General features: G+C 42.0%; 1 protein-coding gene across 1 annotated transcript in view; it reads left to right on the top strand.

Moving 5' to 3' along the window:
- Window positions 1–15000, top strand: part of LOC135093163 (insulin gene enhancer protein ISL-1-like) — a 200981-nt gene that overhangs the window by 52336 nt on the left and 133645 nt on the right. The window contains 1 exon segment of the mRNA XM_063992089.1: window positions 5257–5499. Coding sequence (XP_063848159.1) covers window positions 5261–5499 — 239 coding nt within the window. The 5' untranslated portion in view covers window positions 5257–5260.

Below are 15000 nucleotides of genomic sequence, written 5' to 3'. Positions count from 1 at the left end.
TGGTGCTCTTCATCCTTTTCCTTACTTAAAACTACTACTACTACTACTACTACTACTACTACTACTACTACTACTACTACTACTACTACTACTACTGATAGTCTAACCATCTCTGTATCCATCTATCCATCTGTCTGTCTCCTTGTATTTGTCTCTGTCTGTCTCTCTATATGTGTGTGTCTGTTTGTCTTGGGGTCGCCGCTCCCCGCGCCCCCGACTCGGTAATATCATAATGACCCAAGAGGAATTAGCATGATGATTACCTTGGTATTAATTATACTTTTGTTAATTAGTTCACCCAGGTGATGAGAAGAGGGAGAGGAGGGGAATACCAAATTGGGAGGAGGAGGAGGAGGAGGAGGAGGAGGTAGTAGTAGTTAATAAACTTTTCTAGCTCATCTTAAAATTGGTTTCTTGTTTGTTTATCTTCTTTTTCTTCTCGATTATTTTCAGCGTCAGTCTGTCAGCCAGTCAGTCAGTCTGCCAATTAACCAGTCACTCCATTAGTCAGTCGGTCTATCAGTCAACTAAACAGTCATTACTCTTAAATACCCTTCTCCCCAATTCATCTAAAAAAGTCACTTAGTCAACCAGTCAGTCAGTCAATTAGTCAATCAGTCAGTCAGCAAATCAGTTTTTTACTCTCCCCTCCCAGACTATCTACTTAACAGTTATTCATTCATTCATTCAGTCAGTCAGTAAACCAGTCAGTCAGTCATTCACTCTCTAGCTAGTTATTTCATTAACCTCCCAGCCTCCCTCAGTATCCAGTTATCAGTCAGCCATCCAGTCAGTCAGTCAATCAGTCAGTCAGCAAGCCAGTCATTTCATTAGCCTCCCTGGTAACCAACCTCTCTATCTAGCTACCCACAAACCTACCACACTATCTATGATCACATCTACATATTTCTATCAATGTACTGTGTCTACCTTTACCACACGATAAGCCTACGTAACTGTACACCTGCTTATCTACCAACCTATCTACCTATCTATCTACGGTTACCTGTATCTGTATGTATCTCTTAAACCATTTCGTTCCCCCTACCAACCTGTTTCATCATGTGTCACTCAATTTAATCTATCTCTTTCTCTCTCTCTCTCTATCTCCTTATACCGCAATATATATATGTGAGTGGATATAGTATTTCTTCCTCTCTCCCTCGTGGCTTATACTCTCTCCACTCTCCCTCTCCCTCTCCTTCTCCCTCTGGTACCTCTCTTCCTTCTCCTCCTCCTCCTCCCTCCTTTGTAATTATTAATGTTCAGAAGATCAGGTTGTCTACTTGTGTAATGATATGGCGTGGTGGGAGAGGGAGGGAGAGGGGGAGAGTGGAAGGGAGAGGAGGAGGGAGAAGAGAAATTCGGGAGCTTTCTTGTTGGTTAGTGATATTGTTGTTTGTTTGTTTGTTTGTTTGTTGTTGTTGGTGGTGGCGGTGATGGTGGTAATTACAGTGGTAGTGAGGTAATAGTAGTAGTAATAGTAGTAATAATATTAGTTGTAGTAGTAGTCATTTTCTTTAGTTCTTCAATACTCTCTCTCTCTCTCTCTCTCTCTCTCTCTCTCTCTCTCTCTCTCTCTCTCTCTCTCTCTCTCTCTCTCTCTCTCTCTCTCTCTCTCTCTCTCTCTCTCTCTTTTACCCTGATTTCCAGCTCATAACCTTACTCATGTAAACATTCCTCCTCCTCCTCCTCCTCCTCCTCCTCCTCCTCCTCCTCCTCCTCCTCCTCCTCCTCCTCCTCCTCCCTCGCAACACAAACACGCAACACTCACCAACCTTGATAATTTCATTTACTCTGTTCTCTTTGTGAATTATTGAGAACCACCTCACCAAAGGACGAGACATGGCCGCTCTCTCTCTCTCTCTCTCTCTCTCTCTCTCTCTCTCTCTCTCTCTCTCTCTCTCTCTCTCTCTCTCTCTCTCTCTCTCTCTCTCTCTCTCTCTCGTACATTTCCTTGTGTTGTCTATTCCTGTTTTTTGTTCCTTCATTTCTATTTTTTTTATTTCTTTGTTTTATTGATTGTTTTGATTTTCTTTTTTATCGTCTGTGTTTGATGTTTGTTTGTTTTTTTTTTAGTTTCCTTTATGTTTTACTTTATTTTATTCTTAGTTATCTTGTGCCGTCACCACCACCACCACCACCACCACCACCACCACCACCACAAGCAAATCTAATCTCAATATTTCTCATCACCACACAAGATACGTCCCTACACCACCACCACCACCACTACTGCCACACCCACACCACACACCCATCTTATCCCACCAAGAATCACCACCACCACCACTACCACATCCACAGCACCCCACAACACACCCCCACCACCAATCACATCCACGTACAAGCAGATCCTTAGCTCCACACACACACACAAACACACACACAAACGAACACACTCTTTACTCCCTCTCACAAACACACAGACACACTCTCCACTCATTCCCTCACTCCCTCCACTCCACTCCCCTCCACTCCAGCGTGCTCTCTTCCATCTGGGTAATTAGACTCCAGTAATTGCATTCGGCGGCTCAGAAACGCATTACGTTGATAAAAAAGCGAGCCACCGTTTGCCGCGGAGGTTGGGATCAAACACCGCCGCATGGCAAAGAGATTCAAACATGGCGCGCCCTCAACACACTGCCACTCCGGTTATAATTTCGCTTCACAACGTTTAATTAACACACACACACACACACGTAGGTATTTTCTTATTTGGTTTCTTTTTTTTTTTTCTTTTTTATGGTTTGTCTATCTATCTCTCTCGTGTGTGTGTGTGTGTGTGTTTTGTCCTTCTACGTGTCTCTTTGCTGTCTTTACCTCTCTCTCTCTCTCTCTCTCTCTCTCTCTCTCTCTCTCTCTCTCTCTCTCTCTCTCTCTCTCTCTCTCTCTCTCTCTCTCTCTCTCTCTCTCTCTCGTGTATGTGTGTGTGTGTGTGATTTAATTCCTTCCATAATAGTCACCACAACTTTCACCATCATCATCATCATCATCATCATCATCATCATCATCATCATCATCATCATCATATCTGATTTCAAAGGATGAGTTTTATATTCCTATACTTTTACTGAGAGAAGAAAAATAGTAGAATTGTTTTGAGAGAGAGAGAGAGAGAGAGAGAGAGAGAGAGAGAGAGAGAGAGAGAGAGAGAGAGAGAGAGAGAGAGAGAGAGAGAGACTATACGAAAACAGAAAAGAAGAACGAACGTATGAACATAATTTCAGAGATTTCAACAAGAGAAACCTAAGACACAAAAAAAAAAATAGATAAATGAATAAATAAACAAAAATTACAAAAACTCGAAAAAAAAAACATCAAAAAACCTACTTTACCGAAAACTGGGAAAAAAAAGCACAACAAAAAAAAACTGAAGACAAAAAAAGACAAAAAAGCAAGGAAAAAAAACGAAAAGGCAAATAAAAAAACAACAACATTCTATTCCTTTATTTCTCGCCTTCCTTACCACATTACACTACATTACCTCTCCTCTTTGGGCTGGAAACTCTAATTATTAGCCCTTTTTTGGGGGTGGGGGACAACTGGCAAACTTACCTATGAATTGGGCTACTTTGGGCTGGAAAACTCTTCTACTTACAGGCGAGAAACCTTGTCAGCGAATTGGGCTATTTGGGCTAGAAAGCTACTACTTATTGGGCTATTTTGGTCTACTTTGGTGCCTTAGCGAGAGCAGTGCATCGTGGCTACCGTTTTCTGTGGACTTTTAACACATATTTTTTTTTATTTTCAGGGGCTCAGATTTAAACTCTACTCTCCCTTATTTTTCTAAGTGAGAGGGAGAGAGGGAGAGAAAAACAAATAACAGACCCTCACCGCTCACTTCTGAATTCATAAAACCCTCATATTTTTCCCCTTACTCTCTCACACTACTTTTCCCGGGTGGAGAGAGAGAGAGAGAGAGAGAGAGAGAGAGAGAGAGAGATGAACATATTGGCAGATGGGAGAGATACAATTCCAGAGAGAGAGAGAGAGAGAGAGAGAGAGAGAGAATATATTTTTCAAAGACATACGATACTTATCATTTGAGAGTTTCCTTTCTCTTTTCCTCTCTTTCTGTTTCATAGTTTATCATCCTTTCTTTTTTTCTCTTCTTATCGTTTTTTTCTTTTTGTGTTGTCCATTTTTTCTATTTTTTTTCACATACTTCTGTTATTTATCTTCTTCCTGCTTTTACTTAATTTATTCGTTTTTTTTTCTTTCCTTTTGTTTATTTCAGTTATAATGTTTTCTTAAATGTAAAAAAAAAGTTATGCATTATTTTGTGTGTGTGTGTGTGTGTGTGTGTGTGTGTGTGTGTGTGTGTAGATTTTTTTCATTATTTATCAGTTGAAAGTTTCTTTTTTCTTTTTTTTTCTCTTATAAACATGTAAATCTATGTATTTATTGTATTTCTTGTTAAGTGTCTTTATACTTTTCTCCCCTTCTTTTATCATCCCTTGTCTTCCTTGTTCTTCCTTTGTCTAGTATCTCCTCCTTTCTTTAAGTCCTGATCACTTATCTTTTTTTTCATCTTTATTTTCATCTTCTCATCCTCCTTTATTTTTTTTATCTCCTTTATTTATTTTTTTTATGTGCGTGTTTCTGTAACTTTTCTGTTTTTACCTTCATATTTTCCTTCATTTACACAAATAAATAAACGTTATGTAGTTTTTCCTTTGTTATTCTCTTTATTAGTCAGTCCGTCTATCTGGTCTAGCTGGCTGGCTGACTGGCTGGCTGGCTGGGTGGGTGGCTGTTTGTCTATCTATCTATCTTTGCCTGCCTGTCTTTTATCAGTATGTCTGTCTGTCTGTCTGTCTTTCTTTATTTTGTTCATTTTGTATTTGTTTTATCTTTATTTTAATTTTATCTTCGTTTCTGTATTTGTCTGTCTGTCTGCCTGCCTGTCTCTATGTCTGTCTGTCTATCTCTCTCTCTCTCTCTCTCTCTCTCTCTCTCTCTCTCTCTCTCTCTCTCTCTCTCTCTCTCTCTCTCTCTCTCTCTCTCTCTCTCTCTCTCTCTCTCTCTCTCTCTCTCTCTCTCTCTCTCTCTCTCTCTCTCTCTCTCTCTCTCTCTCTCTCTCTCTCTGTTACCCATCTACCACCCACTAACACACACACACACACACACACACACACACACACACACACACACACACACACACACACACACACACACACACACACACACCAGTAACCACCACCCCTGCCTCCCTCAAGTCTGCACTCGCCGCCTTCCCGTGTAACCCTGCAGCTGGATGTGGTGTGGACGCCTTGGTGACACTGACGAAGGTTGTGTCTGCCGCAGGGGGGGCCGCGTGTCCGTGTGTATGGGCTGCGCTGCCGTCATCCACGACCAGTATATTCTGCGCGTCGCCCCAGACATGGAGTGGCACGCTGCCTGCCTCAAGTGTGCCGAGTGCCAACAGTTCCTTGATGAGACCTGTACTTGCTTCGTGAGGGACGGCAAGACTTACTGCAAGAGGGACTACGTCAGGTGAGCCTGTGAAAAATGTTGAGCTTTGTGTGTGTGTGTGTGTGTGTGTGTGTGTGTGTGTGTGTGTGTGTGTGTGTGTTGGTTGTGGGTTGGTGTGTGAATTATAAATGATAGTAAGAAGAGGAAGAAGAAAAGAATATTACGTTGAAGAAAAAATATGGGATAAAAACGAAATGGTAGGCCGTTTATTTACAAAGACGATGAAAAAAGAAGAAAAACATAAAGAAAAGAAATAACAGACGGTTTATTTACATAAAATGATGATGAAGAAAGGAAAAGGAAGAAAAGAAATAATAACAGATGGTTTATTTACAAAGACGATGAACCAAAAGAAAAAAAATGCTAGAAAATAACAATACACGGCTTATTTACAAAAGCAGCCAAGAGGAAGAAAAGTTACAAATGAAAGTATAGATGAAAGAAAATGCAGGTGTGACAAGATAACTATTTCCAAGTAAAACGTTGTAGTGACATTTACAAAAACACCACTTACAGTTGTTGATTTTATTTGTCACTCGTAAGTCTTGGTGTTGTGGAAGTGGGGCTGTTTTGTGTCTGGCAGTGTGTGTGTGTGTGTGTGTGTGTGTGTGTGTGTGTGTGTGTGTGTGTGTGTGTGTGGATAACGAATACTATCTCTCCTACTTATTTAAATATTATCACCATTTTCTTGTGCTTGTTTTTTTTTTGTTTTTTTTTTACTTTTTACATTTTATCATATTTTTTTTCTATTAATTTCATTTTGATTTAATTTATATTTTGTGGTTAACGAACTTACTTTCCTACTTACTTTTGTTATTTCATACGTACCCCATCCTTTACTACCTTACAAATTTCCCCATACATAATACTTGTATATCTTTACACCATCTCACCTCCCAAGACCCAATACCTCAACTATCATCTCTGGTATTCGTTCTTCCATTGTGTTCCTTCGTGCTCCTCTCTGGCCTATAATAGATGATACACTCTCAAGGGACTGTCTCTGCTCTGCTTGCTGCCCAGAGGATGCGTGCTCGATCTTGACTCCCGGCGCCAGGTAAAAAAAAGGCGGGGTTCTCTCCTGACCAGCCGGCGGGCGACATGTGACCGCGCTCGTGTGACGTGGTGACCCTAGCATTTGTATTCTTGGCGCATTTCCGTTGTGGCGTGGGTAGATGGACGCTGTGTGAATGGGTACGTAAGTAAATAGGTTGATTAAAGGTTAGATAGATAGATAGGTGGATTGGTAGATAGATAGACAGGTATTATGTTATGTTAGTATTATGTTATATTAGTGTAAGGAGTACAGATAGATAAAATGAATACATTTTTTTCTTTTATGTAGGAAGGACACTCACTGACCAAGGGCAACAAAAATAAAAAAATAAAATAAAAAAAATGCCCACTGAAATGCCAGTCCCATGAAAAGGGTCCAAAGCGGTAGTCAAAAAATTGAAGGATAAGTGTCTTGAAACCTCCCTCTTGAAGGAATTCAAGTCATAGGAAGGTGGAAATACAGAAGCAGGCAGGGAGTTCCAGAGTTTACCAGAGAAAGGGATGAATGATCGAGAATACTGGTTAACTCTTGCATTAGAGAGGTGGACAGAATAGGGAGAAGAAAGCCTTGTGCAGCGAGGCCGCGGGAGGAGGGGAGGCATGCAGTTACCAAGATCAGAAGAGCAGTTAGCATGAAAATAGCGGTAGAAACATAAATTGATTGACATAGATAAATAGATGGATGGATAGTTAGATAGACAATCGACAAGGAGAGGTGAGGTGATGGAATGAAGACAGATGGAATGAAAAGAAATGGAAGATATAAAGGAAATAGGTGATGAGTGAGAAAAGGTGAAGGGAAGAAAAGCAGATAGATAGATAGACAAATACTTTACTGACCATACCAAATCATACAAGGAATAGAATACACCTTTTAAAACCCAATAATAGTCAGTCCTTCTACCTTACCATTCACTCACCTGTTCCGACCAAAACTGAGGCAGGTAGCGACAGGTAATATCTGTTTAGGCAGGTGTTAGGCACGGTACAAGGGAGCTTTACACAGGTACACAGTCAGGTGAACACACACACACACACACGTACAGGTAAACTAAACAGCCGTAGGGATATACAGGTAACATTAATTAGACGTGATTGGAAATGGCCAGAAGTTGGTGGGATTCGAACCAGTCTTAGAATCAGTACCGTTGTGTATTCAAGTTAGCGTCTCTCTCTCTCTCTCTCTCTCTCTCTCTCTCTCTCTCTCTCTCTCTCTCTCTCTCTCTCTCAGTAGTAGCCTGCAGCTCCAGTCAGCTTTGTTGCGTTGCTCTAATCTTAAGGATGAGTCTCCTCACAGAAGACGTTTAATTAAAGCGTAATGAAAATGTGTATGTTTACTTGAATATTTACATTGTGTTGAAGGTGTGACTTGTACGATGCGTCTGATGTGATTTCATACCCAGAACATCGACTTGAATATTTACATTGCGTTGAAGGTGTGACTTGTACGATGCGTCTGATGTGATTTCATACCCAGAACATCGACTTGAATATTTACATTGTGTTGAAGGTGTGACTTGTACGATGCGTCTGATGTGATTTCATACCCAGAACGTTGACTTGAATATTTACATTGCGTTGAAGGTGTGACTTGTACGATGCGTCTGATGTGATTTCATACCCAGAACATCGACTTGAATATTTACATTGTGTTGAAGGTGTGACTTGTACGATGCGTCTGATGTGATTTCATACCCAGAACATCGACTTGTTTCTTGATCTGACGTATGTTTGTGGAAGATTGACTTAATGTTGATGCACGGTGCGTTCTTTTCATGCCTCTATGGTTCGCTAAGGAGATACACGCACCTGTTTTGATTATCATTTATCTGATCCAGTTTGTTAATTTGTCAATGCAAGAGTCTATATAAGCAAATTTATCTTCCTCCTCCTCCTCCTCCTTTACCCTCTTCTCAAAATATCACCACCACCACCACCTCCACCTCCTACTCCTCCACCTCCCCCTCTCCGATATCCGTTCCCCGATACTCCGGCCGCCGATAAGAGCTGCGGTCGGTTATCGGGGGTATCGGGCCGCATGTGGTCGGAGGAAGCCAGATCCGGATCCGCTGATGTCACGTGAGCCGACCGAGGGTGGAAAAGTGAGAGGAAAAATGTTGTTGGCCGATTTACTGTGTTTGGTGATGGGAGGGAGGGAGAGGAGAGTGGAAGGGGTGATGGGGTGGAAGGAATACTATAGAGAGAGAGAATAGAAGAAGGGGAATAGGAAGTAAAAGGAAGAAGGAACAGGAGAGATGATGGTAGGGAGGGATGAAGGGAGAAAAGGGATGGAAGAGGGAAGGGAGGGGAAAGGTGATGAGAGGGAGTGGAAGGGAGAAGGGATTTGGAAGGAGAGAGGAAAGGGAAGTAATGTTATGTAATGGGATGGAGGGAGGGATGGGAAGGAGAGATGGAGAAAGGTGAAGGGATGGGGAGGAGAGAGAGAGGTGATGGGAGGGAGAAGGAGGAAGGGAGGAGAGGGAGAGAGAAGGGAAAAGGAAGGAAAGAGAGAGGATAGGGAAGTTGGAGGTGATGGGATAGAAGGGAAAGGGGAGAATGAATAGATGATGATGATGATGTATGAGAGAGAGAGAGAGAGAGAGAGAGAGAGAGAGAGAGAGAGAGAGAGAGAGAGAGATTGCGATTAATTGAAACAGTAATGAAACATACATAAACGAAATGAAAGAGAATTGTGCATACACACACACACACACACACACACACACACACACACACACACACACACACACACACACACACCGACAGCGATAATTAGGTGCGTGTAGAATTATGTACGTGAATGTATACATGTGTGTGTGTGTGTGTGTGTGTGTGTGTGTGTGTGTGTGTGTGTGTGTGTGTGTGTGTGTGTGTGTGTGTGTGTGTGTGTGTGTGTGCTAGAGACAACACACGCACATGATATCGGTAATTATGAGCTGATGTTATGATTGCAATTAGCCGCAGGTGACCGCAGGTGTGAAGGGGGAGAAGGTGGGGGAGGAGAGAGAGGGAGGGAAGGGAAGAGAGGGGAGGAAGGCTGGAGGGAAGGGACGGGCTGGATGGATACAGACGGACATACACACAGGTGGGCTGATCAACTCACCTGTATTGTACGTTAACGACTTTACCTGTGCTGTGGTGAGGCAGGTGTTGTTGTTGTTGTTGTGGTTGTTGTTGTTTGTAGTTTTTGTAGCTTTATCACATCATCATCACCATCATCATCATTATTATGTTGATTGCTGGAAAATCTAAAATCTAAGAATTCTTTCTCTCACTACTACTACTACTACTACTATCACCGATTTTCTCACCACCACTACCACCACCGCCACCACCACTATCACCACTATCAGCATCATCACCATTATCTCTCTCTTAGGCGTTGTTAGAGGCACGTTTCAATGACCTGTTATCGCTTTTTGTTCGCTGCCATGCGTCCATCACATCTAATCTCTCTCTCTCTCTCTCTCTCTCTCTCTCTCTCTCTCTCTCTCTCTCTCTCTCTCTCTCTCTCTCTCTCTCTCTCTCTCTCTCTCTCTCTCTCTCTCTCTCTCTCTCTCTCTCTCTCTTCATCCTGTCATTCAAGTGCCGCCACCAAGACTCCTCTGTTCTTCCGTCTCTCTCTCTCTCTCTCTCTCTCTCTCTCTCTCTCTCTCTCTCTCTCTCTCTCTCTCTCTCTCTCTCTCTCTCTCTCATGCTCTTCATTTTCACATCATAACGCCAGAAGTGTCTTTGTGTTATTTATTTAGTCATGTAGTAAAAGATTCCATTTATTAATTAAGGAGTGAATGAGAGAATGAATGTTTGAGTGAGTGAGTGAGTGAGTGAGTGAGTGAGTGAGTGAGTGAGTGAGTGAGTTAGGAAAAGTGTAAGTAATTGTATAAAGTTATTCAGTATATATGTAAGCAATTGATGTAGAGAAATGCAAAACGACTGAGAGAGAGAGAGAGAGAGAGAGAGAGAGAGAGAGAGAGAGAGAGAGAGAGAGAGAGAGAGATAGAGAGAGAGATCACATAATTTCCTGTACCTCTCTCTTTCTCTCTCTTTCATTCCCTACTCTACTCTTTCACGTACTCCACCTCTTTCCTACTCCTCCACCTCATCTCCACCTTTCCACTCCACTTTCATACACATCCCTTTTCTTCCTCCTTCCTTCCACCACCCACCCCTGAACACCCCCACCTCTCCCTTCTGCTTCCCTCCCTCTTCACCTCCTCTTCCACCTTTTATACTTCACTAACACCCCACACACACCTCCCTCTCCTCCACCCTTTCTTCCACCTATCCTTCCCTCCACTACCCACTTCAAATACCTACAAACTCCCTTCTTTCGTGCTTACAAACCATCTCCCTCTCCCTCTCCCTTCCTACCTCTCCCCCCTCACCTGTACAGACAAGCATCCTGTATTTAATCACCTTAATTATCCATTAGCGGCGTGAATCAAGGGCGGCAGCTGTGTGGTGTGTGCGGGCGTGATAGCGGACGGCAGATAGCGGCTGTCGATAGCGTCTGATGGACATTAGCACTTTCTTGTACTGATAACTCGATGATAAGGTGGCGTGGAGGACTGGCAGGCGTGATACGGTGTGTGTGTGTGTGTGTGTGTGTGTGTGTGTGTGTGTGTGTGTTTCAGTGTGTTAGAGTTAAGGTGTTTGGTGTGTATTGGTGGTTCTGATACTACTACTATTACTACTACTACTACTACTACTACTACTACTACTACTACTACTACTACTACTACTACTACTACTACTATTACTTTTGCTACTGTTGCTGCACCTTCGGAAACATATTATTCATTGGAGAGGAAAAAGACAGTGAATAATGAGGAGGAATAAGAGAAGAAAGAGAGGACAAAAAAAATTACTAACATATGAATAAAAGAAATTAAAGTAAATAGAATAAATATGCAAGGAAGAAAATAGATGAGAACGAAGCTAAAAAGCGATAGAACAACAATAGCTAAGAAGGAGGAATAGAAGGAGGGAAATAACAAGAAAGAGGAGGAGGGAGAGGAAGGAAGAGAAGAAAATACGACACAGCCCGTAGGAAGAGGAAGCGGAAGAGGAAGAGGAATAAGCAGTGATAAAAAAAGTAGCATTAGTAATAAGAGGAAAAAAGAGGAAGAGGAGGGAAATAGTAATACAGGAGGAGAATGAGTAGCACTAGGAGGAGGAGGAGGAGGAGGAGGAGGAGGAAGATCGATCGGTCGTGTCTGGAAGCGAGGAAAAATTATTAAGCAGTGATCCGCGCCACGCCTCACCTGCACATGGCTCGGGGCGACTCACCTGGCGCACGCACACACACACACACACACACACACACACACACACACACACACACACACACACACACACACAGGATCATCTTCCCTCTCTTCCTCTCTTTCTATCCCTCTCCTCCGCATCCTTTCTTCCTTCTTATGCATTGTAGTAGTAGTAGTAGTAGTAGTAGTAGTAGTAGTAGTAGTAGTAACATTTTTTCCTTGATGTCTCTAAAATATATTAACGAAGATTACAGTAATGAATAGGTAAATAAATAACAAAAGTATTACAATAGTGTTCTTGGAAATGTAGAGACAATAGGCAAAAAAAAAAAAAAGAGATTTCAAAGTAACTATTCTGTCTCACTCGCCAATCTTTAACCCTTTACACTGCTTAACGAATCTCCCCATGACAAGCTGTACCTTAATTTCGTGCCGTATTTTTTGTACTTTTCCTTATATAACCTCGAGGAAACACAATTAACTTCACATTCTTTCATTTCTCTCTTTCTTTCTGTCCTCGCAAACTTTTTATTTTTCACACTTTTGGATGCTCGCGGGTGGAACATGACAGTGAAAGGGTTAACAAGCACTCCAGCTTTCTACAATCCCCTTCATTCACCATCCTTATCTACTATCATTATCTTACCATCTACTTTCATGTTTTTATCTTCCCTTCTCGGTTTTCCTTCCTTCTTTGGATTCCCCTTCCTCTCTCTCCTTTCTCTATCATTCCTTCTCTCTCCCTCTTCACCCTTTCAATATTTTTCTCTTTCTTCCTCTTTCCTCTCTATCATTTTCCTTCTCTATCGTCCCTTTCCCTTACTCTTCCTTCTCTATCATCCCTTCTCTCCTCCTCTTCACCTTTTTTATCGTGTCTTTTCTCCCTCTTCCTTCATTCACAGGCGTTCTCTTTCCCTCTTTCCACCTTTATCATCCATTTCTCTCCCTCTTCCTTCTCTATCATTCCCTTCTCTCCCTATTCTCTATCGTTCCTTTCACTTATTCTTTCTTCTCTATCCCTCTTCACACCTATCCTCCCTCTCTCCCTCTTCACCTTCTTTATCATACCGTCTCCCTCCCTCTTCACTTCCTCCCATTTTCTTTCTTCCTTGTGTGTTTTAATTCCTGTCAATCTCCACCCCGGCAGTCAGGTGTGTTGAGTAATTAATTGCCCAGGTGTGCCCAGATTTACCTCCCCTTGTGTGTGATAGCATCAGCAATACCTGCCGTGTGTGTGTGTGTGTGTGTGTGTGTGTGTGTGTGTGTGTGTGTGTGTGTGTGTGTGTGTAGGTAGGTACGTGGATGGATGGGTGTGTTTGTCTGTTTGTATTAGTCTCTCTCTCTCTCTCTCTCTCTCTCTCTCTCTCTCTCTCTCTCTCTCTCTCTCTCTCTCTCTCTCTCTCTCTCTCTCTCTCTCTCTCTCTCTCTCAGATGAAAATTAACAGATGAGCATGAACAGAGAGAGAGAGAGAGAGAGAGAGAGAGAGAGAGAGAGAGAGAGAATCAAGGCCAAATGTAACACGCTGTTTTATTCATTTATTTATTTCCTCCCTTTATTGTCTAGTTATTATCTACTTATCCATTCATTATTTACATATTTATTATTTGTTTGTTATATACCTAGTGTGTGTGTGTGTGTGTGTGTGTGTGTGTGTGTGTGTGTGTGTGTGTGTGTGTGTGTGTGTGTGCGTGGGCGTGCTGGAAGGAGGAAAAATGGTGGGTGAGGGGATGGAGGGAAGGAGAGAGGGAGGGAAGGAAAGAGGGAGGGAGGAAAGAAGGGAGGGAGGGAAGCAGATGCCAGACTCCTGCTGTGACGTAATGGTGGAGGGAAAAGAGAGGGGGAGGGAAAGAAGGGAGGGAGGGAGGGAAGGGTAACCACACTCTCTAATTAAGATATAATCGAGGCATAATCAGAGGGAGGGAGGGAGGGAGAGAGGGAGGGAAAGTAATGCATGGAGGGAAGTGAGGTGCGGAGGAGTGAAGAATGGAGGGAGGGAAGGAGGGAGGGAGAGACAGAGAGACAGAGAAAGAGAGAGAGAGAGGGAGAGAGAAAAGGGCGTGTCTGGAAAAGGTAGAAGGATAAAATAATTGAAAGTATATGAGAGAGAGAGAGAGAGAGAGAGAGAGAGAGAGAGAGAGAGAGAACCATATGGTGTGGGCACTCCGGGAGGGGAGATACGGATAGGATATGGAGGGAGAGGGAGATGTGAGGGGGAGGAAAAGGAGGGAGAGGGAAGGGAGAGGGGAGGGAGAGGGGAGGGGTGATCCTTAATAAACAGATGTCCTGGTTATTTACAGCTCCATTATTTACGCAGGAAATGACCGAGAGAGAAAGAAAAATTATAATGGTGATGATGATGATGATGATTGTTGTTGGTTTTAGAAATAAGCAAAACTAAAAACAAAAGAAGGTTGTTCATGGAGCTTTTTTTTTTTTTTGTAAATGGTAATTAAGGGATCTTATTTTTTCCTTTCTTTTTTCTTTTTTTCTTTTTTTTCGTTTTGTTTTGCTTTTTTATTGACTTTGAAAAGGGGGAAGGGTTTAAACAGGTGGTGCACATACAGTTTTCTTATCCATTATATTCTCTGTGTGTTTTATTCATTTTGTCTTTTTTTTCATTCATTTTTTCTTCCTTTTGAACAGGTAGTGTAAACTTTTCCTTCACTATATTTTCTTTTTTATATTACTTTCCTCTGTTCCATTCACTTGACTGACTAAACAAACAAATGACAAAATTATTAACCTAACCTAACCTAACCTAACTTAACCTAACCTAACCTAACCTAACCTAACCTAACCTAACCTAACCTAACCTAACTTAACCTAACCTAACCTAACCTTCACAGCTGGCTAAAGAAACACTTGACTGAGACTTGACTGACTAAACAAACAACTAAAAAAATGATTAACCAAACATTTAACTGTCTAACCAATCATCTGACAATCTAAGTGACAAACTAAACACATGACTATCTGACTAAATATACATCTGATTAGCTAACTGACCACACACTTAACTAACTGACTAAGCAAACAGCTGACTACGTGACAAACCAAAGAGCCAGCTGACTAAATAAACAGCTGGTTGACTGATTGAATGACGAAATATCAACCCATCTACTTACCTTTCAATCTACATACCTGGCTGCATACCTACCTGTCTAATTACCTGCCTGTCTGATTGATTAAGTGACTGTT

This window comes from Scylla paramamosain, chromosome 42 (assembly GCF_035594125.1).
Source record: "Scylla paramamosain isolate STU-SP2022 chromosome 42, ASM3559412v1, whole genome shotgun sequence".
Lineage (NCBI taxonomy): Eukaryota > Metazoa > Arthropoda > Malacostraca > Decapoda > Portunidae > Scylla > Scylla paramamosain.
This window is presented reverse-complemented; position numbering and strand designations above follow the sequence as displayed.